The 26,420-nt window shown below is 43.0% G+C and overlaps 1 protein-coding gene and 1 long non-coding RNA gene across 2 annotated transcripts in view; one reads left to right on the forward strand and one right to left on the reverse strand.

The window, feature by feature from the left end:
* ZNF804B (zinc finger protein 804B) overlaps positions 1 to 14,626 on the forward strand; it is a 193,755-nt gene extending 179,129 nt beyond the window's left edge. Inside the window, exons 3-4 of the mRNA XM_053409930.1 lie at positions 9,172 to 9,302; positions 11,107 to 14,626. Coding sequence (XP_053265905.1) covers positions 9,172 to 9,302; positions 11,107 to 14,626 — 3,651 coding nt within the window. The remainder of the gene's footprint in view (positions 1 to 9,171; positions 9,303 to 11,106) is intronic.
* On the reverse strand, positions 11,538 to 16,180 carry LOC128424101 (uncharacterized). The gene is made up of 3 exons (XR_008332925.1): positions 15,748 to 16,180; positions 14,524 to 14,648; positions 11,538 to 11,617 (listed from the first exon to the last, which is right to left on the reverse strand). It is a non-coding gene; the product is annotated as an uncharacterized LOC128424101 (long non-coding RNA).
* Between the last annotated feature and the right edge of the window lie 10,240 nt (positions 16,181 to 26,420).

Raw genomic sequence — 26,420 nt, forward strand, 5'->3', positions numbered from 1 at the left:
GTAGACTGACATTAAACTACAGTTCTCCATGGTTTAATGTCAGTAAAATGACATTAAAACAGAGGTCTGTGGTTTGGTTGTGCAGAACAGTAGTTTCAAGAGACCACAGTTGAAGGGGCAAAGCCAGTAGAAGACAATTCTATTTCAGATGCAACAGGGAACTATGGTTTAATTTAACCAGGACTGCAGTGTTGAAACCAGCATGCATGGGGAGATGTGTATAGGCCTCATACCCGTGCAAGGAAGGCTGTTGAGACAAACATGGAGGGGGTGTATGAACAGTAACATACTATACAATTACAGACAGATACTTGTCTTTAAAAATATCCCAATATTCAATGACTATAAGGCAGCTGGCGATATTTAAGACAGGGTAATAATTGTTACGATATGGATGCAATGCTGCTGCAAACTGATAGCTTGAAAAGTAAACATGATGGGAATGTTGGGACTGTCCGTGGGAAACAGAGGGACAGTCAATTCACAGTGCGAAGCACCGGAATTAGCTCAGAGTGTAATATGAGCTCTTCCGTTTGTTCCTGTCCAGGAAGTGCAGGAAGTGTTTGTCACTACACTGCTGGAGTTTGAAGAGAGCAGTCATGTTTTTTGTAACGCTGCAAAGACAGAAATAAAGGCATATAAATACGTTTCTGTCTATCTCTTTCCCCTGCCAGGGGGCAGGAAAGAGGGTGTGTGTTCTTCCCATGTTTGAGAAGAATCGCCTATTGAGACCTTGCCTGCGCTTGCTGGGGAATGCAGCCAGGGAGGTCAACAGGGAATCAAGCCGGGTGCCTGGGACTGTTGCCAGTTTTTCCTAATATGGGCTTGAATTCCCGACAATAATGTTAATCGAAACTAATTTCTCCACAAAGATCAAATCACAGCTCACAAAACAGTGGTTAAAACAGCAGCTAATTAGTTAAAATTCTTGATTTAAATGACGTGGTACCAAAAGCTTGAGTAACCAAAACAAAAAAATCAGTTGGATTTCTAAATGATAGTAAAGTTGACACTTGACAAATGTGTTTGGAGAAAGAATTTCAGAGATGGAGCAATACTACAAAGCAGCCTTGGGTGGCCAGCCAGCATCCAAAGTAGGAGCACTCAGAAAGAACCTCAGCAGAGGATCTTGAGGAGCAAGCCCAGCTTGTAAGGAAAACAATTAATTAGTTATAATAATTCACAATTAAGTGTGCTTTACTACTAGGAGTTGGGAAGGGACTAGTGTGCTCTCCACTGCTTGTAGGAATGAGGAGCCTGTGACCCTTGAGATGTTGTTAGATTCCAACTCTTGTCAGTCTCACGCAGCGTGGCCAATGGGCAAGAGAAATGTCAGTGCCCTAGTGGCAGTTCCTTGCATGGGGTTGACAGCGCATGACTTGTTAAAGGAAGTGAGAGAATTTACATGTGCAAAAATCAATTTATTCCCATTCCATTTTCAATTAACATTTGCAACTTTGATTCAATCTGTTTTTTATGGACCACTGCTCTCTGCAATAGCAACATCCCTTAGAGCCTTCTTATCATACAGCTGGAATATGGTGATTTTCATGTGCACAGATAGCTTCCTATGTATCTAGTCCACTGAGGAGTTTTCCTAAGCCAGCTCCACACATTAAAAGTTGTGTTGCAGGAATTAAAACCAACAGCACAGGATTCCAGCATAGATCTGTTCTTCCTAGGAAGTTCCCTAAGATATGCAATAAGGCACTTCAATACAATAGCAGAACCTTAGTCAAACACTTGAGGATAAGGAATAGCACCACCCTGTTGGTTGACTAGAGAGCTTGCTTATATAATCATTGGGATATCTTTTAAGGGTGGAATGTAGCTAAACCTAGTCATCGCCCGTGTTCAGAAGCAGTATGCCTCTGTACATTAGATGCTGGGGAGAAGCAATGAGCAAATTCTGCCTTCATGCCTTGCTTTCAGTACCTGAAGGCAACTGCTGGACCCAAAAAGGCTTGATGGACCTTTGGTCTGATCCAACAGGGCTATTCTACTGTTCTTGCCTGGTTTTTTTCTTCCATATAACTTCCCAGAATACACTTCAACAAAATGCAGACTTCTCAGAAGCATCTGGCCTTTAGTTTCTGACAATGTATCAGATTCAAACTTAGACACACTTAGAGTAGCCCCATTTAAACCAATGGGACTTAGGTTGGTCATGGCTCACTTTTCCTATTCATTTCTCTGGGTCTACTCAAAGCAAGGCCAGGTCTGAATCTGACCCATTGTTTGCATTCACTTTCCTGTATCAGCCAATGCTCCATTGCAGATAAGCTGCTGAATGCATGAGCAGAAGCAAAACAGGTGGTAATTACACACAATCATACCTTATTGGGATCTTTGTCATTGAAGTCAGCATGTTATCTTTGGGCTAGAAGCCAATTAGGCCCTTAAAATAAAGCATTCACAACACTGGCCTGAAAAGGAATGCAGAACAGCAATATATATGCAACTGTATTTATCTACTACGCAAGTGAAACGAATAGGATGTGGTTTAATCAAAGGCTGTGAAATGTTTGTCATTCAACGTATCAGTTTTCTATAGTTCATCCCACTGCACAAAGTTATTCCTGAGCTATCCCAGTAATACTCAAAAATTACAATGACATATTGTTTCAGAAATGAAAGAGCAACTTGAAGAGGATTCAGCTGCCCTATTTCTCCTTGTCTTTCAACATAATCTTCCATATCACTGTGGCTCCCCTAAGCCAAAAAGATACAAAGTCACTATCAGCATGTTGAATCTGTGCGGGTGCATATTTTAAGGGGATTGTAGTTCTGCTTTGGTATTTAAACTCAACCATTTTCCCTTTTAACAGTAAATAATTCAGATTTAGGGAGGTTGGCAGGGAGGTTGCGCACGTGAAGAAAGGAAAATAAGAAACTGTCTAAACAAAATATAAGGTTTCGGAAAGGGAAGGGAAGGGGGGAAAGTCTGCACCCTACACACAAATTTCCAAGGAGCAATTAAAAGATTAGAAACTCATTTGAAGACCTAATTAGATCCCGGACAGCAAATTTAAAACAAAGGCATTTCCCAAAAGCACACAACTATAGTAGCAGGTATGAATGACCACCAGCAGGTACTGTTCATGTCAGCGGCTCAGGAGCAGAAGCACAGGGGAGAGAGCAAATAAGAGAGCGGAGGAGAGGAATCAGAGGGGAGCGTAGGGGAATATGACAGTGACCCGAGAGATTCCATGAGCTTCTCCAGCGAATCAGAAGATTCCCAGAAGGGGGCGCCTATGGTAAGGGCAAGGGGGGTCCCAGGGGGGGGACGCTCCAGAAACAAGGGACCAGCGGGGACTCCCAAGGGAGCAGCGGAGGATCAGGACCAGTTCCCCCACCAGAGCACAGTGGGGGGGAAGAGTCACATGAGTCAGGACCAGCCTCTCCTCCAGCGGGGAGAGAAGATGAGTCAGGGATAACCACGCCCCCATCGGGAAGTGGGGAAACGGAGGGAAGGCCAGGTCCAGCTAGCCTCCCCGAAAGAGGGAGCAGTGACACAAGTGTAACGGTCAGAAGGAAAGTGGGAGGCTGCGCGCGTGCGCCAAGTTCAAATGTGGAGGAGCGCGGGACAGCAGAAAACCCGGATTGGGAGCCAGGTCCAAAAGCCCGAAGGAGGGAGGGGGAAGAGTCAGGGGACTCAGCGTCAGAGGAGTCTAGGAAGGCTGAGACTCCGACTAGCAGGCGGACCCAGAGAAGGAAGGAACAGAGGAAGAGGTGGAGTAAGGCTAGAATCTTAAACTGGTGTCAAGGGGGAGGAGATTCAGATGGAGCTTCGACGGTCTAAGGTACAGACGTAGCGTTGCACGCTGCGCGTGTGGAAGTGAAACTGAACTTCAATACAGACTTTTATACTAGAGAAAGAAGCAGCGTTGGTCTTGTGTGAGCTGGGACCTTGGGCAGCGCTGACAGCTGGTTTCTTAAAACTTTTCTCAGGAGACACAGTTGTGTGCCAGTTGAAAGGTGACCTGGGTCCCTCTCCCAGTACAGCTCCAGCTTCTTGCTGGAGATTTCTGCAATTGCCAGAGATCACTGAATGAGCAGCTTTTTTTTTTTATTATTATTATTATTATTATTATTATTATTATTATTATTATTATTATTCACCAAATGGACACAGCCAAAAGCCTTGGTAGCAATTAGAAAATCCATAAAACATAGCAGAGACACGGCTGTTCAAAAAGGCCATTGGGTGATTATTTTTTTGTCTCCTGTTAATCTGCACTAGAATTATTACTCTGTTGTTGTTTAAAAAAAATGATGGGTTTAAATTGGGGTTTTTTATTTTGAAATATTATTTCTGTATTTTGAGTTCTTGGACTCCTTAAGTAGAAAGTAGGATGCGATATAAGTCTTTAGAAATAAAATAGGCAAAATGAAACAAGGAGTTGGTATATGAAGGTTAACACTAGCACCCGTCACCATGACTTGCATCTGAAGAAAAGTTAGCTTTAAAAAGTTCACAGAATGGATGTTTCCTGTCCCTGCTTCTACTTCACAGCCACCTGTGATCCCCCTCATTGGAGTGGGACAAGACTTGGTGAAGATGAAGGAGCTCCATGCTGACGGGGGCAGCCCTACAGCAGGTGGCATTCCCCCACCCTTAATAATGAAGGAAGTCTGTAGAGCATGAGACTCTGAATCTGAGGGTTGAGGGTTCGAGCCTTACCTTGGGTAAAAGGTTCCTGTATTGCAGGGGTTGGGCTAGATGACACTGGTGGTCACTTCCGACTCTGCAATTCTGTGATTTCATCCCAACAATTATGTATGACACTATACATACTCCTCCAGCTAGCTGCAAGAGCCTTCTGGCGGTTCACTCACTGCAAGAAGTGAGGTTACGGGGAACCAGGCAGAGGCCTTCTCGGTAGTGGCGTCCTCCCTGTGGAACGCCCTCCTGACAGATGTCAAGGAAATAAACAACTATCTGACTTTTAAAAGACATCTGAAGGCAGCCCTGTTTAGGGAAGCTTTTAATGTCTGATGTTTTAACGCTTTTTTATTACTATTATCGTTAATTCTGTTGGGAGTCACCCAGAGTGGCTGGGGGAACCCAACCAGATGGACGGGGTATGAATTAGAATAGAATAGAATAGAATAGAATAGAATAGAATAGAATAGAATAAATATAAATTACCACTGCCTCTCCTATGAGCCCCTACCCTGAGCAACATGAGCAGGGGATTGCTAGGGCAAGGAGAGGATGGTAAACTTTCATTCTGTGAATTTCCTTGCATCATTTTAGGATCCAAGTCCTGTTTGGGGTAATTTGCTCTCACCTGGCAGCCTCCAGGCCCCAGTTGTTCAAGGAGCCATGAGAACAAACTAATAAGCAACAATGTGACCCTCCAGAGCAGCTCTTTGGGACACAGGTGTCTATAGACATGAGGGGTGGATGGGGAACTCTCCTTCTGTGAGCTTCTTTCTGTTAACTTATCTTAGAAGCTAAGTTGATTTGAATAGTTCCTTACTCTGCACTCCTTCCTTATCCCTGACAGTAAAACACTGAACAACTGCCTCCACTGTTGTGACCTCTTGAAAAGAAAGTCGAAATGAGATACTTCTGGGAAGCTGCAGCTGAACGTGGAAACACAAGTCCTACTTTAAGTTTTCTTTGGCATAACCATCATTTGCATTCATGAGAATGGTTCACTCATCCCATGAACTGGACAGAGTCCCATTTATTTTGATTAGGTGATGAGCCCTTAGATTTCTCTGGAGAGTGTCCCATTGGAGAGAGAGGGAACTTTGCCCTGGGACAGAAAATGACCAGATAGGGCCTGAATAGCAGTGGGAGACGAGAGGGTGCTACTGTGCAAAATTTACTACAAAGCTCATTGCATCTACTCACTTAAATAAATTTCATAGCAATATTATTAAATCGCGATTCCATGGAACAAATTGAAATGCATCAGTTAATTTTAAAGTTGCCTTTCTCGTACGTTTAATCCTGAAAACTAATAGCCGTTCAAAGTTATTTTTAGAATGCCAGTTACCATGGTGAAAGCAAATTCTCTTACTGCTCTTTCTGCCAGTTGCTTAAATGGCTAATGCTGTATGCCTCAGACATACATTCCAATTATGCTTTTTAATAATTTTATCATAGTCATTTTATGGTTGGGATTTTGAAGACATTTTACAAATCACGCAGTTGGCTCTACTATATTAATGCATGGTTTGTGTCAATTTGGAAAACTTAAAACGATTTTATAATTGTGTTTTGTGTCTAATATACATCGTTTTTCTCAAGAAAATGTACATCCACCTTTGAAATAAGATGTAAAACTGGAATTGTAGGTTTGAATAAATCCCAGAAATCCTTCCAGCCCAATGTGATGCATTTTACTCAGATGTAAAGCAACTTTATTTAGTAGGACTTCCTATCTAGTAAGCAAGAATGCATAGGACTCCAGCCTTCTCTTAAAACATTTGAGAACAGTCAAAACTAGCAAAGTAGTGGAAAATATGATGCAGAAGCAAGAGTACATTTGGGGGTTAGATGAGTCTTGCCAATTGGCTAGTTTTCAGCCAATCAGATGCAGGCATGGCTTGTTTCACCTGGCCAACCAAATGTTGGGTCTCCAGTCTATGTAAGAGCTCCATATTATCCCATTCAAAGCTGGGACATTGCACAGAAGAGGGGGAAACTTTGCTGAACTTCAATGCTTTCTGCACTTGCATTGACACTTGAAATGGCAAGAAAATCTCTCGGGCTAAAGCTAAGGCCACAATCCAGTGTAGATGGCAAGCATGCTTAAGCCAATTCTCAACTCTGCAAAGTGAGCATCACATGTTATGAAACTTGGGAATGATCCAGGTTTATTGGATGTGGACTTAAGAATGAGACAAGGGTGTGCATCAGCTCTGTGTACTTCCAGGGTGCAAATGTGCATGTCTATAGGGGTTTGGGCTTTGACAGGGACCAAGTGATGCCCACCCTTGCCCAACCTGCCAACTCAACCTCCCTACCAAGTCTTGTGTTTTTGCATACAAATAGCAGTTAATTCAAGCAATGTGATATTGTCATATGTGCCTGTGCTTGCCAATGTCCTGGATGATCTTATGGTACCCAAGTAATGCCGCAGGTTGTGCTGGTGCAGAAGGCCTTCCATCTAATCCTGTGCACCTATTTGCCAGTGCAGTAGCTGGTACAATCAGGCTGCAAATGTCTTACAATTGTTATTCATAGGAACCAAAGAACAAAGGAGTCAAATTTTGTAAAATAAATCATACTTTGGCACATTTGACTAGGTTTAGCCAGCCAGTTAGGTACCTAATGGCATGAAAAAATGTAATTGCACACTTAAATGTATGTTAATTCCCAAGCTCTCTACCTTGCTTGAGCGCCCTTATGGATGAGCGCAATTATTTCGATACTGTTCAACAGCGCCTGTTAGTGAGCTTAGCATCTTTTGCGTACATGGTTAGCCATACAAAGGCTACTATTGTATATATATATCTGTGCCTATTCAGCTGGGCCATTTGTTGATGTTGTTTGGAGAAAGATTTGAAGATTTATTCAGCTAGTTCCATTTGGGTACATTTTGAACAATACAATTTATTTCATGGATTGCATTCAAGCAAGCACATCTGAGGTTAACTAATTCTCATGGACAACTGCATAGTAAAATATGGTTGGCCAAGGCATGGAATCAACCATAAGATACCTGAAACAAACAGCATGGGATATCCATAAATACTTGATTGGAATAGAACTATGCATATGGACAATATTATGTCTGCCCTTTAATATGTGCATATCTGTTATTTCAGCCTTTATGGGTTGTTTCCAAATAAACCATATGCAGAGTATCCTACTCTTATAATTTAAAACCCAGGTAGGAGTGGGGGAAAAGTAGGAATTATTTAATTGCTGTTGTGCTTCTTTGGCAATCACTCGTAGCCGAATAAGATTGTTTTCCATGAACACGGTCTTAACAGTGAGTCCATAAATGACTGTGGAGGCCAATTCTGGATCCATACGTCCTTCCACAGTGGAGACATAGGTTTCTGGGTGGCAGCTGATCACAGTGAGGATTTGCCAAATGTGCCTTCCTCTTAGCTCATTCCTCCTTTTCACCCTGAGTTTGTGCTTCTTCAAAGTCCATGACACCTTTGGTAAAGGCTCTTATCCAGTTGGAGCGCTCACAGGCCAGTGTGTCCCAGTTATCAGTGCTTATGTTGCATATTTTTAGATTTGCCTCGAGAGCATCTTTAAACCTCTTTTGTTGTCCACCGATATTTTGGTTCCCATCCTTGAGTTGGAAATAGAGTACTTGCTTTGGTAGATGATAATCAGGCACCCGAACAACATGACCAGTCCAACAAAGTTGATGTTGAAGAATTGTTGCTTCGACTGGTGATCTTTGCTTCTTTCAGTACACTGAAATTAGTTTGCCTGTCTTCCCAAGTGATGTGTAAAATTTTTCGGAGACACCGTTGATGAAATCTTTCAAGGAGCTAGAGAAAGAAGCAATGGTACCAAAAATTCATATATTTGTTGTTGGAGCCAAATAGCTTTATGCTGTAATGGTTTAGGTTATGGGGGAACAATTCAAACCAAATATTGACTTTGTTTTCTCCCCACTTCTCTAAGATAATACAAAAGAGCTATTTCATATGCCTGTGTGAGTAAAATTGATACCTATTGGCTAGTATCTATGCCATCATGCAACATCATGCTACGCCTGGCATGCAACATTCTCCCAGTGAAAATAGTTTGCATCTTCTAATAAGTAATAAGGTGCTATGCACCCTAAACTTGGTGCCAGAGACTGCAAGGGAAATTTCAAATGCCACCCCACGAAACCAGTTCAGGGTGCGTAGCACCTCTGGTACACAGCCTAATGCTACAGCTGCTCTAGGGGCTTTCTGGGTTGTTGTTGTTTTTCCTGTTGCATCTGGTTGTAACAGTCATGTCTGGAGATGCAGCTCTTCTACCATAAAGTGCATTAGACAGAGATGTGAGTTTGAGTCAAGCTGACGGATAAATATACCCCCCAACCCCTCTGCTCACTGGGGATTACTTATTACATTATAATTGCATTTTATCAGCTTTGCCTCCTGTATCTTGTCTGGTTATGTGTAGAAACACAAAAGCATCAACGTGCTATGAAGAGATGCATCATCTTTTATTCTTGTGCTTCTCTTGCACAGAGGCTGAAAGAGCTAAAACAAAGGGAATTTGCACGGAACGTGGCTTCAAAATCCTGGAAAGATGAGAAGAAACAGGAAAAAGCACTCAAGCGACTCCATCAGCTGGCTGAGCTGCGGAAGCAGTCAGAATGGTAAGCATCTGGAACTTGTATTACATTTTAATCTCATATCCACCCCCCTAGAAGTCCCAGAAGAAATCTCGGTAACTTTACTCCTGCTTTATATAATGCACAGATAATCATCACATGCCCTGCAAGCCCTTTTTAAATTATCAGTGATGCCAAAACATCCTTGCCATAAAATTGGAATCCCTGCATTAATTCCTTGGCATTTGAAGGCTGGGGTTTTTATCCTCTTTCTAATCTGATCAGAAGAGACATATTTTTTATTTAAAAAATAGTGCTGTGCTGAGTTTTCAAGAGCAAACATTTTCAGTCCAAAACCATAAGATTTGGAGAAAATTATCCCCTCCTCAGAAAAAACAAACAAACCTGTTTTCCCCCATGCTTTTCTGACTTGTAGCCTCTCCCAACAGCTGCTTTGGCACCATTATTGTTTAGTGGGGGGGGCAGATTTTCCTTGCTGCGTGAGCCAAACTAATCAGAGATCATCTCACTGGTGTAATGATGTCACAGCATCACAAAACCCATAAAAACTGGTGATGTGGTGATATCACAGAGAGCAAGAGAAACACTTGCATTGCAGTCACTGTAAATGGAATAAGAAGGAACCTGGCAGACCACTACATTGTCTCCTTGTCTTACCACACAGTAATAGCAGGTTCACTGCCCACCAGCACAGTTCAGTAAGACCAGAAGCATCATTCTGAATGCTTCTGGAATGGGATGATACACCCCCTCTTGCCCCTTCTCCTCTATGGTCACTTACACATCCTCTGAAGATTGAAAGGGTTCAGGTAATGTTGGAGGAGGAAAAGAAAAGTGCATGAAACTGGCCTCCTGTTTCTCTCAGATCTGATATTTAATATTTCACTAACAGAGCATTTCACCTTATTAAAACAGATCTGAGTTTAATGCTCTTAGCAATTTGTAAAAATTGCTAGGAAGAGGGGGGAAATAAGCCCCAAATCTTTATTTGCTTAGTCTAGAAATCCTTATTTTCATTTCTCTGCACATATACAAACTCTCCAAATAGTTCCTTCCAGGGAACTAAAATAGCATCCTTACTGTGAAAGAAACACAGAAATGGAGAGGATTCCAGTAGGTAATTTATACTGTATCACTCAGTTACTTATACCGAGTCAGTCTGTTGGTCTATCTTGCATACACCTGCTCTGGCAGCGACTCTCCATCACCTTTTCTTTCCCTGCCGCATGAAATCTTTCACCTGGAGATGACTGAAGCCAAGAACTATTTCATCCGAAGCATGTGCTCTGCAGACTGCTAAACTAGTAAGTACAGGTACTGTACAGTACAGTGTACAATACGTAGTCCAAAGGCTTCTTGAAGACACAGCAGGGCAATATTACTAAGGGCACTTCACCTACCATACCACTGTGGTCAGCCTGCCACAGTGTGCAGTATTCGGGCTGTGTCTAAGTAGGTTCTACTCAATGAATCTAGGTTAGTCATGTCTATTCTAGAGCTGGGCAATACTCCAATTTCTTGCCTTGAAACCGAAATGGTGTTCACATCGCAATAGTGGTTTCAGACTTTTTGAGCTGACAATACATCGTGGCTCCACAGCTGCCATGATGTATTGGCAACTCAGATTGCCTTTCCCTGAACAGGTGAGTTGTGCTTTTCCTCTTGGGGCAGTGGGTTGCTCCAGGAGGAAAGACGCAGCCCACCTGCTTGGGCAAAGGCAGGCAGATGCCTTGGATGGAACCCCATACTTCTCAGTGAAAATGACTACTTTCTGAAATCTAACATTCATTTGTAAATCAAGTGATTTTATTATGTCATTTATTTCCAGCGTTGCTGAATGCAGACCTGCGTTTAAATCTCCCCAAGTGGTTGTAGAAAAAGAGCCGACGCCGCAAGATAAACTTCTGTTAGCTCAAGAAGGCAAAGTCAAGAATACAGCTGAAGGAAAAAGCATCACCAGCAGCACTTCAGAGAAGCAGCAGGAACTTTTGCTAAGCAAGAACCAGTCTTGCATAGAGACACACCGTTTCCTTAGAAGCCACATCTCTCCCGCATTCTCCTGTGGCACCAATGGCTGCAATCGGGCCGGGGTGTCCTTTTCATTCTCTAAAAAAGTCCACCTGAAGCTTGAGTCATCAGCATCCGTTTTCAGTGAGAACATGGAAGATGCATATGACTGCATCAGATCCCCTCAGCATAAAGCAAAGCAGACTTCCGAAGAGTGCCATGCGTGTATACATATGAGGGACGAGAGGAAAGCAAGTGTGCATAAACGGTTAGGCACCATTCAAAGTCACCCAGACAGCTTCGCCTCCTGTAATCTGGCTCGGAAAAATCAACTGCAGAAAGAAAACAATCAGTACAAGGACAGAGAGCAAACAGAAACTCATACTTTATTTCGTAAAGACAAACTACATCTTCCAGATTTGGATTGTTCTGGGTCTCCTGGTGCAAAAAAACAAGGAGGAGAGTTGAACGAGACCCAGAAACCCTTGGAAAACGTTGTTACACCTCAATGCCAAACAAATAACATTTGTATGCAGCAAAACACTTACAAGCACAGTGATGGCCTGTTACCAGAATGTGTCTCTGAGTCCTTAGCCCAACGATCATCTGAGCAAGGACATCAATGTGAGGGAAACTACAATCCCTGTGTATTCAAACAATCTTCTGATTGTACAGAAGCTGTCAATGCAGATGCTGAAATGCCTAGGGATAATGCACTGGTTCATGAAATTAAGCCTAAAGCATTGCCTTTTCTTCATGTACTGAGCAAAGATGGCAGGACAGCCTTACGGTGGCCCACAGAACTTCTTTTGTTTACAAAAACAGAACCCTCCATTTCCTATGGTTGTAATCCATTGTATTTTGATTTTCGGCTCTCCTTATCTCATAGAGAAAGTGGGCATCATGAAGTCGACGAAGAAAGTCCTAATGAGCACTCAACAAGAACTATGGACATAGATGGAAATGACGCCTCAGATCTAACTGAGAACAAGCAACTGTCCAGTGAAAAAGATAACCAGTCTTTGAAGCCAAAGAAGAAGAAAAGAGCTCTAAGCCTCAAAAAGTCCTGGCCAAAATTGGATTCAGACACAGAGAATGAAATGAGTCAAAGTGCTCCAAAGTACATCTCAGATGATTTGAATGAAAACCTACCTGAAGTGCCTGCACCCCTTGATTGCTCAAAAAGGCGTTACACAAGAGCAACTAGTCCCCACACAACAATGCATGTGAGATCTTTAGCACAGCAGTTGCAGAACTGTGAAAAAACTCTACAGGAGGAAGTAACTGAAAACCTTTGCATTTATCCCTTGGTGTCTAGGACAAAGAAGCAAAAATGTGCAAAATGTGATTTAATGTATGCCCAAAGACAAACCGACCTGGATTTGGTCACCTGCAGCAGTGACATAAGTGACAGCGGGAAAGATTCCATTCTCGGATACAAGTTAGATTCACCCAGGGAGTCCATGGGAAACGAAGGCAATGGGAATTTTGCCGGTTGCTGGAAATTCACTCCTTTGCAAAAGCCCTTTTCTGACAGACAGTCTAATTATTCTGACACTTCTGTTAGCAGTGCAACTAGTTACGCTAGTTGCTACTCTAGTCACAGATCAAGTGATCACAGCAGAAGTCATTTGCCTTTTTGCTGCAAAAGGAAACAAAAGCCGGTTGAAAGGCAGAAATGTAAACACAAAAAGCACAATTGCATTTCATCTTCTGATGATGCAGATGGGGGCTGCCTTTTCAACAAAACAAGTCAAAGATCTAGAAACTGTGCACACAGGCATATGGCAAAATATCAAAGACATTCGAGATATAGACATTTACTACAAAGAGATGTATCAAAGCAAAGCAGGAACAGACACCCTCTTTGTAAACACAGCAGGAGCAGGAGCTACAGCAGCTCCAAAGGTTCTTCCACCCAAGATTCAGGAAGCAGCGAAAGATCATCAAGCTGCACCAGATCAAGAGCCAGCAGTTCGGGATCCCTTGCAAAAGAATTGGTGCATGACTGGAACAAACACAAAAAGGATATGAAAAGCACTGACAGAGCTGAACCAGGAAAATCAGACTCTGCACACTCAGACTGCCAGAATGAAAGTTGTCCATCAAAACAAGTTGGAAGCTGCTCCATCAACCACTTAGGAAGGAAAGCAGTGGGGAAGAAGTCATTAACCGCCAAACTCCTTTTAGAGAGGGTGAAATCAAAGCGAAACCAGGAGCAAACTCAGAACACCGAAAGCTTTTCAAATACCTGCGAGAAAGATCTCCCCCATAGTCAACCAGGTGTTAAAGGTGCATCATCAGTGGATAGTGAAGCAATGTTACCTTTGCTTCAGAAAGCCCTTCACATTGATACGAGCAGCAGGTGGAACAATGGAACTGGCTCCGTGGAAAGCGGCACAGGCACAGAGCGAGCCGAAGCTTCAGCGATAGATAATATTATTCTGACAGCTAGCACTAACTATGGCAATAGCCTGCTTAACGACCTAGGTTATCAGGCCCTGAATATGGCACAGGACACCACAACAAAGCATCAACCGGATCTCTTAGCTGGTGAAATGCAGCCCCTACTACAAAGCTGTGACTCGGAGCCAAATGGTTTTCCTGGTGCTTTTCCTTCTCATGGATATTCTGCTGTTCCCAACCTAACAGAGACCAAAGAAGAACACCATGCAGGTGTAGACTTGAGTGGAGTGGAAGGGGATCTGAACTGCTACTCTGACAGTGCTATGCATAAATCTAGTGAAACAGAAAACAAGACTGAGCCGTACAGTAAGTGCATCCCCTCTCCTTTAACGCAGCAGCCTATAACCTTTTCCCCGGATGAGATAGACAAATATAGGTTTCTTCAGCTGCAGGCCCAGCAGCATATGCAGAAACAGCTTGTGGCAAAGCATCTCAAAGTTGTGCCTGCCCCAGGACCAGCTGCCTTCTCTGCCTCCCCAGCTGTCCCTGTTCAGCAGCACTCGTCTGTTGCCACCCTCCGCCACACGCTGCTGCAGAGCTTTGCCCTGTCCACCGGAGTACATCCTCACAGCAGCCATCTTTCCCTGACTCATATACATCCATTCTCACCATCGCCTTTTGCTCCATTCTCAGTCTCGCCCTTTACTCCGGCCTTCGTGCCCGCGCACTCGGCGCTTCTGGCGGGACACCCGTTCCATTTCATATCAGCGACTCCCATCCACCCATCCCATCTGGCAATCCCACCGCTGCCCCACACAGCCTTTATTCCTACCCTGTTCACGCCGCAGCTAAATGCAGCTGCATCTTCTGCCGTACATCTCAACCCCTTGATCCATCCATTATTCCAGACTCAAGAACTTCAGCATCGTTCCTGACCTTGTCGGAGGTGTTGGTTATCTGGAACGGAAATGAAAAGGTGTCATTTTCCCTTTTAAAATTGCAAAGTCATTGTCCTACGCTCCAAAAGCAATTTAGAATGACAATTCCCATTCAGCAGCCTAATTGCATATCTTATGAGAGACATTGCGGAAATCAAGGTCTGGCTGACGCAGCACATGATTGTTAATTTGATTTTCACATTCCTTACAATAATAGCCTTCCCAAACCTGTTGCCCTCCAGTTATTATCGGACTATTGCTCCCATCATCCTGACCATTGGCCACACTGGCTGGGGCTGATGGGAGTTGTAGTCCAAAACACCTGGAAGGCATCAAGTTGGCAGAGGCTTACAGCTTTCGTACAGCCTTTTATGCTGTAATAGGCTTGTGGACATTTTAATCGTTTTCACAAGAAGTACAGGCATCCTCCCACATACACTGAGGTTACATTCCAGGCCCCCATGCACATAACCGAAATCACATAAAGTGGGGAGCACCCTCTAAAAAGCCTCAAAACACCCATTTTTTCCTGCTGTCCCATTTCCCTCTTCCCCAAAATATCTGGAGTTGAAGCTCTGGGGCCAGCAGGAGGATGTGCGGAAGCAAAGCCCGTTTCTCTTTGCTTTTCTGGAAAGGTTCACAGGCACTTCCCCCCAGGTTGAGAAGCCCTTTTCCTCCAGGCAAACACATCTGTCAAACCCTCACATGGTACATAGGCATTCACATATAGGGGAAACCCTGTGGTAAGCTGACCATTTTTTTGTCCCTATCTGAAATGTTGTGAAACTTGGCTTTCTAACAACATAATACAACACCTGTTTTGTCAGTACCAGTTTGGGTTTTTCCATTGCATTGTCAGTTTCAGAAGCATTCAAACAACAACTGGAAAGGATTGTCATGATCTCGGTTTGTAAGAACTCCCTCCCCCCGCCCCCAAACACTGGAAGATGCAGCCATTCCAAATAGCCACTAAAGTACAGCAAATTGTAAGTTCTGACCTGCATCTTATTTCTTTGAAACTCAATTCCATTCAAACGTTGAGATGTTTTCTAAGTAAAACAATTCATTTTAGGGTGCTAATTTTAAGATATGTGTTAATCAGACAGTGAGGTACTTACCCCAGTAAGTAAAATAGGAGGGAGGGGTTATTTATGGACTTTTGTCAAACCACAAAGTATATTTCATGAACACCCGCTGGTGTGATCCACACAGAACTGTGTCTGAGCCTGCAGCAAGACAGTTCAGAAAGAAGACGTTAAAAACAGATGTGGAGGCTCCCTAAGACAGTATCAGCACTAAATGAGGGTTGGGTTAGCCTTTTACCTGCATCATTTTCCCTATTGAAGTTGTCTTTCGAAGTTGCTATTTTCCAGTGTAAAGGTTTAAAGGTGGGCAATTTAAATCAGGAAAATGTTGGAAGGAAGGGTTTTTCCTCTCTCTCCCCCTGATGTCTAGACCCTGATCCAATTGCCCACTCCACTGGCCTTTAACATTAAGTAAAAGTGAGATAGTCTGATCATGGATTTCCTACATTGCCCCAAGCTCATCCCTTAGAAGGATTCAACATGCATTCAGCTTCCAGATCAACTTGCATTCTATAAAAGTAAAAAACAAACAAAAAACCCCAGGTTTCCCCAGCTGCATCTTCCACCAATTACAAGATGGAATTCCAATTCAATCTCACCTAGGGTTAGTTTTGAAAGTTCACTTTGTACAGGAGAGGGACAAAAGTCATCAGGCGAGATCAACCAACCAGATGTAACTGTTTCCCTGTTATGAAAGCCTCTCTGTAAAACACTGAATATGTCTGTTTGTTATGCAGTTTTGCAAAAAAAAAGCAAACAAATAAATAAATATGCCACTTGATTCATTTTTCAAAGTGTTTAGTTTATATTGAAACTAAATAATACTCTGGCTAGTATAACCTGTAAACTAGTTATTTTGTTTTGTATTCTCTGTAAAAAAAAAAGTGTTTTATATTATACAGTAGATAAGTGAATTGCACTATTGAACATGCAATGCAGCTTTTTTCCCCCTTTCATTATTCAAGTTGTTCCTGGGAATGTAGTTTCATGCAATAATTTTTTTCAATAAAAATGCTTAATGACATAAGGAGCGTCAGTCATGCATTTTTAAATATCATACCAAAAGACAGCAGCAAAGTAAGATGCAGATGAGACAAACAGACTCTGTATTTCAATCTACAGAACTGAAATGGGTTTAATTTAGACAAGAAGCTGTAATGCTGAATTATTTTAGGCTATTTCTTTAAGAAATTTTTTAAGCATGTGTTACTAGAGTTGATTCAATGGCTCTATAAATAAATATTACTTTTTTATTTAAAAAATCACCACTGATGTGTTTTTTACAACCATTTTAATGGCTTTATTAAATAGTTTATGTATTCATTTAATATTAAATTTAACTGATAACACACAGGGTTTTTTCCTTCAACATTTGAACTGAAGCAGATGTAATCATTATACGTCACAAGCCAGTTCTACCAACAATGCTTCTTGTGTGCTTTTATATATTATATCCTTCTTGCATGAAAGAAATACTAAATTATCCTACCACAAATTCCTGTGAAAAACTTACTTCCGTATTAGTTATCAGAAAAGCATCAGAGAGGACTACCAACTGCTTGAATGCATCCCCTCCAACCTTCCTCAGATGGCAATACAGACATTTCTCACTCCTGTCCCAAAGTCACCCTCCTCGACACCCCATTCCCCCCCCCAAAAAGCAGAGCATTTCCTTTGAGAAAGGCAAGTGTCACCCCCACTACACCAACGAGGCACACCTGAGAAAACCCCTTAATCCTGTTTTAATTTCATGTTATTCTTTGGTGCATTTATTCTTTGGTGCATTTACAAAAAGAAAGCACACACCAATTAACAAATTATAGAAAGGGCCAAGACACACAAAGCAGTTTCAAAAAACATCAAGACTCCTTGTCCTCTGCTTTGCTACCCCCCTTTTTTGCCTGCTCCTCAGAGCCAGCGCATCATGTGGGGCAAACCTTGGTGGGAGCGGCCTCTCCCACTCCTTGCCACTATGAGCTGCCCAAGGGAGGAGGCCGGCAGCAGTGGCCATGCAGGGGCAATGGGATGCGCCATCGCTGCTCAGAACAAGCGCTGGCTCATCCTCCCCTCTGAGCTCAGAGGCAGCAGCACCGGCAGGGGGAAAAGAGGTCAAATCAGAAGCTGGGATGGCTTTCGTAATTCTGGGACTGTCCCTGGAAAATGGGGACACTTGGATGGTACGCTTGAAAGTTTAGGAGACCCAATCCTGCAAAGACTTTTGTGCTTGCTCTCATTGGCACCTGATTGCTCACAATAAGTTTAGTTTTAAAGCACGAGTGGGGAACTTCAGGCCTGGTAGCAGGATGTGGCCTTCGAGACCTTTCTATCTGAGCCTTGGAACTCTCCATAGGCCACATTCCCTCTGCAGCCACAGCCTTCACTGGCCTTGCTACACATCCACCTTGAGTGCTTTTGCAAAACCTTTCCAGATCAGAGGCTGTGTCTTCCATCATCACTTTATCCTCAGCCACTGCTAGTTTCTTTAGGTCCTAAACAATCCAATAGTGGCTGAGGATAAGGTTGCTTAGTGCAGGGTTGGGTGGGGATGGAGTAATAGTACAGTGATACCTCTGGTTACGAACTTAATTCATCCCAGAGGTCCGTTCTTAACCTGAAACTGTTCTTAACCTGAGGTACAACTTTAGCTAATGGGGCCTCCTGCTGTCTCCGTGCCACCAGCATGCAATTTCTGTTCTCATCCTGAGGTAAAGTTCTTAATCCGAGGTACTACTTCCGGGTTAGCGGAGTCTGTAACCCGAGGTACCACTGTAATTTAACACCTCTGGGACTTAAAACTACTTTTAGCTGCTTATGAACAAACACTGGGATTGCGTCTGTCTTGCACACCCTACCACCTGACACCACAACGATACTATGACTAAGATGTAAAAGCCTCAGATCAGAGATCAAGATGCAGTGTCTGGCAGTCCTTCAGTTTATCTGTGCCTCCATTTCTGTGTGCACATCTAAAACTAGATGACATGTTAAATCAATATTTCATTCCCCCAAACCTCTAAACCTTTCAGAGCAAATGCATTTGCCATTTGCAATATAATAAATTATATTTGCTTATTAATTTTTTATTAATGAAAACAGTTCCATACATAGTAAGTGATATGTGTAAATCAATGATGTCCATAAGTAAATAAGTATGGGCAAACCAATTCACTGAATACCAACTGAGTCTATTTCCCTCAAATAAAATCAACTATGTCCTAAAGTTGTCAAACCATTCACTGGAATATTGTGGTTTCCAGAGTCATCCTGTGCTAAGAAAGGCATGCTGAAGTCCACTGAAATTAAGGGTATTATGAATGCCCAACTTCACCTATGTAAAGTTGCTGCACCTTGCTGCATTTGATGTTATTCTGAAAGCCTTTTGAGAGCTAAATTCTGAAGAAGAAATGTAGTTGAAAAGACTTCCTTTTTCTATCGAGCTGGAATCACCCTACTGGATCTGACTTCTGTAATTTTGAAAAACAGCTGGGCATTTTTTTTAACGGCTCTATTTGATGACACTCCTTGTGCAGAACTCATATGGCAACAACACCTGGAACTACTGGAAAAATTGACATCTCCCATCTCAATTTGTTCTTGCCTTTCTGAATAAACCAAGTGGCTACTGTCATAAGCTATTTAACTCGTGATCTGTGTGTTGATGCTATATAGGATGAACCGTCAGAACAACTGTTTGGAATATCTTCCCCAGCACGGAAGTATTCTAAAGCTCTGGACTGACTCTGCCACGGGGCACTCCTGCATAAGAAGGACTATCAGTGCCAGATTTACATATAAGCTAAACAAGCTATAGCTTAGGCCCCCACTCTCTTGGGGGCCCCCAAAAAAATGTAAAGGGGGAAAAACTGGATGTACATTTCCAAAATATAAGATAAAAAGAAAAGAAAACCTACATACAGTTAGAGCTTAATAATTATTTCACTATTAATATACTTCTTCTTAATTGTATTTTACTATTAATATACTTCTTAACTGTATTTCAATTCAACAATTACTTTGATAACATACATATTTTGTTATGTGCAAATGGCTTTAGATACCTAATAGGTCCATAAATTACCATATTGCATATATTCAACACAAAAAAACCAGTGACAATTTGTTGTTGACAAAGGACAGCTGGACATATAAAGGGCCCCATTATCTTCAGTAGCTTAGGGCCTCATCAAACCTAAATCTGGCCCAGGGGACTATGAAACACTTCCTGTTTGGGCAGAGACATGGCCTGAGTAACATCCTGCCTGGCTAGGGAAAGTTTCTGTTCTTAGTCCCTGGCTTTTGACAATAGGGCTAGGGGGCGATCCAGGGGTGCTCGCAGCTGGCCGGCTCTCCATAAACTGGGCAAGGCGAAGCGGGCAGGGGCTGGAGCCTGGGGGGCTGCCCACTCCCCTCCCAGGGATGGCATCTTTGGTGCGGGTTGGCACCACGGGGCTTCTCCCCCCCCCCGGTGGTCCATTCTTTTGCATTCCCTGCTGTTGCTTTGGATCGTACCACCTGACCTTACTATGCTATTGGGAGTGGGGGCTTGGGGATGCTGACACGAAGTCAGCTTTGATTTGGGGCAGCTGGGGGGAGGGGGGAGGGGAGCCTGTGGCGCTGGTCCACACTGGGAGTGTTGTTTTGGGGAGGGGGGCTCCTCCAGCTCCGACACCTGCCAGCTCCAGTGGCTGTGATCCCGGGACCTCCAGGGGACAGGCTGTGCTTCCCACCAGGCACTTTGTCACCCCCCCTCTGTGATGGCGCATTGGGCGGCCCGTACCCACTGCACCCACCTTGCTCTGCCCCTGCTTACTCCACCTTTGTGTACCCTGCCTGCCAAACAATAACATGAACCAAGTGTCGACAAACCACAATTAACAGGCATTTGCCTCTTCCGACTTACCACTTACCTGTTTAATCCCTCACGCCGCGCCTGTCTGACGTCTCTTGTTTTCATTGTTCTGTATGGAAATTAAAAGGTATAAATGTAAGAATCTTCTTTTTTTCTGGGTTCCCCTCTATCGCCTGTTTGTTACGTGAGGGGGAACACTGTTGCCAACCGTATTTATTTTGTAATAAAGATCAGGCTTATAGCCACTTTGCTTTTCATCAAACAAACAGACAAACAAATACTAACGGGTCCTACTAGCAGAAACCCACACAATGACTGCTACTAGGCAGGCATGGTCAAACTTTGCCCTCCAGCTGTTTTGGGACTACAATTCCCATCATCCCTGACCACTGGTCCTGTTAGCTAGGGATGATGGGAGTTGTAGTCCCAAAACAGCTGGAGGGCCAAGTTTGGCCATACTGTATGAGGCTTCCCTCCCTTCTTCTCCTAGCCCCCCGGCTCCATTGGCTGGAGGGGGGTCAGGAGTCCTTTAAGAGCAGCATTCAGTGGGGAGTGAATGGGAGATAGCGCATACATTTCTGCTTGCCCTGTGAAACTCTCAGAACATTTGTAACAACACAATGCTGTATTCCTTCCTCTGTGACTTTCACCATCACTATACAGAGAAGTACCAGAGCCAAACATAACTGGGTCTCCTGAAAGATGCATCAAGTGATGGACTCCAATGGCACCAAGATTTTCTAAAATGTACAGAGCCATATGCTGGATCTATATGGGGAATATGGATCTGACCACATGATATAGAAATACACTCTTGATGGTGTCAGGAAAGGAGAACACAGCATTCTTCTGAATGCTGCGGCAGATTTGGTTTATATAACTTGCACTGCTCTGAGATTTGTCATGGAAGAATGTCTAGCTTATATAAACAATGACTACCTAGATAGAAATTATTCATGGGGGAAACCAAATTTCTCTAACTCTCCCTTCACGTTCCTTCTTGATCTATGAGTAAGCAGGACAGAATTGCCAAATGTAACTGTCACATCTGGCTGCTTGTCTCATTGCTTTGAATCATACTCCTCTCCAGCAGCTCTAAAGGCACAGGAGTTACTGGTGTATTGGTATATTAACTAAGGAATAAGCTGCACAGGAACACATGTCAGGGAATCAGCTCAGGCTGCATTTTCACATCCAAGGAAACCGGTTATGCAAGTGAGATGGTACTTGAGGAGTCTGAGCTTAAAGCCAGGCTATATTATTCATGAAAGTCTGTCCATGTTGTAAGTCACCACACAACACAAATCAGCAGCAGCATATGTGGCAATGCAGAACTGCCCTCCTGAACCCGCGGGGGGGGGGGGCATTAAACAAAGAGGAGAAGTTTACTTCACATTTAAAGGCAAACCTATCCTTTTTGTACTTTCTAAAAAAGTATGAGAACCTAAACTCCACTGTCCTTTTGATATATATTGGGGTAAGCTGTTCCATTAAAATGCAGGGGAAAATGTGACAATAACGTACAATAATGCATTGTTTCAGGGGAAATTGTTTTGCAAAACTGGGTATACTAGGCAGGATTGCAAAGGTGTACATTAAGAAACATTTGCAATAGAAAGCTGATGGATTGTCATGAGGACTTTAAAAAATGCAAACTGATACAGGAGTGTGGATAAATGAATTTAAGATTTGAAAAGAGAGAAACTGAAATTAGCAGATTTGGTGGCAGTGACTGGCTACGATACCCGCACTGGCGGGAGTTCCATGGCACCACCTGTGCAACTGTCTGGTCCTGACCTGGTGCCCCAACCTGCCCCATCTCCATCTAGGTAAGCCACAGTGATGCTACCTGCATAGGGCAGTTCTGCACTGCTACTGAACATGACAGGATTTAGTATGGCGCTAAAGAAGCTTATCAGGGGTTTTTTTAAAGGGCCTTGGCCATCAAGATCACCGTTGCCTTCATCTGCAAGACAAGCCCATCCATCTTTCCCTGTATCATTCCACATACATGATGTGAAACCATAATAGAGAACACAGTTTAAGGTAGGGCAATGCCTCAGCCTAGTGCTAGATGCCTCAGTTTAGTGAGAGAATCTCCATATTGCAAGAGAAGAAAATCTCAAAACCACCACCAGAAAAATGATTGCAAGTCAGTATTCTAGGATAACTCATTAGGACTTACTTCTGCACAGAAGTATATAGGATAGGGGGTCGTTTTATTTTCATGGCAACTTCATTCCATTTCTAACAACATAAAATCCAGCTTGCAACTGGAAATATAAGCAACTTGGTTTTCTTTCTATTTTGTCTATAATTTTGTTGTTTGAGGTTGCTTTTTGTCTTATCAATTTGCCCTTTCCACTATCCTCAATAGGGGAAATGGCTGTGATATAATTCTTAATACACTCTAATGCACTCTAATGTTAGCATCAAACTATTATTTCAGAGCTCTTTTTAAAAAACCCCCACCTTGTCCTGTTTTAAATGTCCTTTTAGCCTATTTCCTTTTCTTTCAACACCCATACTAGTAAGAGAAAACAATGACTATAAACAGAACCAGGCTTTTCAAAGTACTTTCCCTACCTGTTCAGTCACTAACAAGTTGGATCATCAAGCATTCTGCTCTTTCCTTTCCATGTTGCTCATTTGGATTTAAAAGGAGGATAAACATACTCATTTGGTACTTGCAAGGGGGTCATTTCCCAAAGTTAAGAGTTTTAGAGACACAATGCACATTAAGGTCAATAGGACTTGCATGATTAGATAGACCATGTCTATAAACTACAAGTCTTTGCACATAGTCCAGGAGGTTTTTAATCTAGCATTCTTGCCATAAAGTGTTGGGGTATGAAGAGGGGGAGTAGCCTAGCTGAGAAAGTGCTAGATGTGAGCATGGGAGATGAGGGCTCAAATTCCCACATCTCCTAACTACAAAGCAATTGTGATATACATAACAGGAAGGCCCTTTACAAGTTAAACATTCTATGTTCGTATTACGTAGGGCAGAATGAATATGGCCTCCACTTTCACGTTTCCATCTATTTTCAGGGAGCTGTACTGAAATCCGAACCAGTGAGTACGACTTCACTGGTGCTCCTCCTGGCAATTCAGGCTGATGGTCATCATTTTAGGGTTGCTTAACTACAGTTAATTTACAATGAAAGCATTAGCTTCTAATCTTTTCCTTGAAGTCTTGCTAGACAGAAGGAACATAGGAAGTTGCTTTGTATCAATTCAGACCAATGAACTGTCCAACTCATTGGCAGCAGCTCTGCAGTATCAGAAAAGGAAGTCCTTTCTCAGTCCTATCTGAGCCTGCTGGGGATTGAACCTGGGACTTCCTGTGTACAAGACAAATGCTCTACCCCTGAACTACAGCCCTTCCCTGTGAAATGACAGAGGAAGAGGGAGCGTGCATGTCCAAGGTTTCCTGTGGCTCACTCCTGTCATGATGAACCATGGTTTACTGTGATGGCTGAAATGGCCCTAAGTATTAACATGGGAGAAGACATCAAAGGAAGAGGATGAAAGTGATGAAAGGAAGAAAAACCAAAGCTGGATGCTTTGTTCTGGATTGTGATAAAGTCTAAGGGGTTAACTGAAAAATCCATTTTTAACTCTAGCCTATGAATGAAGGCTTCTCTGCAAAACAGTTGAAAGACATTTCTCTGCCAAGAATCCTTCTAAATTAGCAGTTTGAGAGACAGCTTCATTGTCAAGGTTTCTCAGTATTTATGGCAGCTAAACCATGCTGTACTTTAATAGATATACAAATCCTCTCGTGCCAAGAGGTCATCGAAATGCTACTTGAGGGTGCTACTGGATTATGATTTGTTCCTCCAAAAGCTCAGAAATCATACAAATAGTGCCCATAGCACTTCTCATAGTTTCATATCAACTGTCTCTAAATCGCCAACCATTACAAATACTGTCAGGTTTAATGGATGGGTGTCTTGGGAGAGGAATGACATACATTTGCCGTCTTAGAGACAAGTCTCCTTTAAAGGTTTTCATTCTGAGCTTGCACGCACCAGAGAGGTCTTGCCTTGATGGGCTCTCCCTTGTATTTGCTTCAGTGGAGAAGAGACCAGCTCCCTCATTGATTCTTCCACTTGAAAAAAAAGGCAGATGGAATGGATGGACACTTGAGGATTTGAATCTCTGAACAATGACTCTTTGAAACACAGATTGGTGGAACAGGAAACTTACTGAAGCAAAGAAAAAAGGTTCAGGTGGACTAATGCTGGAAGCCTTTAGCCCTTAGCATTCAGGCTGACTCATCTCATGCTGTTTTCCTTAAATATTGAATAGAACTCTATCTGTAGTTCCTATTTCTGCCTATCTGTACTGCTTTGTCACTCTCTTACCCCACGTCCTCTTTCTGTTTCATCCCTTTTTCTTCTTCTTTCTTTCTTACTTTCTTTTGCATCCACCCTCCTGAATGTTATCACACATCTGTTCTAGTGTTCTCGAAAGTCCGTTGGTAAACAGATTGTCCTCCCCAAATAAAACCAGATGCTCCTTTGTCTTAAATTATCTAGCCTTTCAGCATCCCTATAACTCATTTGGGCTTTGCCAGATGTCTCCTAGGAAAATGTCATTGGAGCTATATACAAATATCGGAAGCTACTTTATGCCATGGTCCACCCAGCTCAGCATTTCTACACCTGCCTTCTCCTGTCTTGTTTGGATTACAGCTCCTATCAGTTCCCCAGCCAGCAAGGTCAGTGGTCGGGGATGATGGCAGTCCAAAATATCTGGAGGTCATCAGGCTGGGGAAGTCTGGTTTACAATGTCTGGCAGTCAGTTTTCTGGGTTCTGTGTAGCACTATCTGGATTTGCATGTCATGCATGTGCTGAACCAATGAGCTATGCCCCTTCCCCTAAGTAGCTCCATATCCACACCTCCTTACCCCAAGATAAAAAAACAAAAAAAACCACAGCACCCTTTTGGCTATATATTTAGGGGAGGAAAAAATGAAGCTAAAGCCTGGAGACATCACAACAATAGGGACATGTTTATATTTGGTGGAAATGTGCTTCGGTGCAATTTGAGAAATATACCACTTCTTTTTGGGGTTAAACGGACAAATTCAAACTGTTCAACCAACTAGGTCAGTACTGCCTTCACCGACAGCTTCATAGAATTGTGGAGTTGGAAGGGATCCCAAGGGCATCTAGTCCAACCCCCGTAGTGCAAGAGTCATGACTCTTTCCCAGCCCTAACCTGGAGAAGCAAGGGATTTGCTTATTTTTAGACTATATATATCTCCTCTAAGTGGTGCACAAAAAACTAAACCAACAATGGACAACTTAAAGAATAACAAACATTACAAAATGCACAAATATACAAGTGTTACTTTAAGAGAAATTGCTAACACACGTAGAGCAATATCACTGCCTTCTCCTTCCGATACACTTCCGCTCTTGGTCTCTTGGCTCCCACCTGGGACTTTGTGTAGCCATGCTGCCTCTCACTCACCCAGGGCCCAAATCACCTCATAAATCTCATAACTAAGAAGGATGCTGGATGCTGGCATTGCCTTGGTCTCTTAACTCTTGACTTACTTTTGATGGGCAGGCACCAAAGCAGATGGAACTACCCATGTTTAAGATACCTTCAGGCTACCCACATTTCAGTGGTGCCTTGTGCAAGGCCAAAATGCAGCACACATCCCTCTCCAATGCTGAGATCGCTTGCAGCTCCACCCCGGGTCAAGCCCCTGGAAGTTAGCTCCTATGCCCCTCCACTCACCATTCCTTCTTTCCTCCTCCAGCTGCTTTGTCCCCAGGACATTTGGGATGCATTGCATGTGAGCTGAACACCAACTAAACTACAGCCTCTCTCCTATGT

The sequence above is a fragment of the Podarcis raffonei genome, chromosome 12 (assembly GCF_027172205.1).
Source record: "Podarcis raffonei isolate rPodRaf1 chromosome 12, rPodRaf1.pri, whole genome shotgun sequence".
NCBI lineage: Eukaryota > Metazoa > Chordata > Lepidosauria > Squamata > Lacertidae > Podarcis > Podarcis raffonei.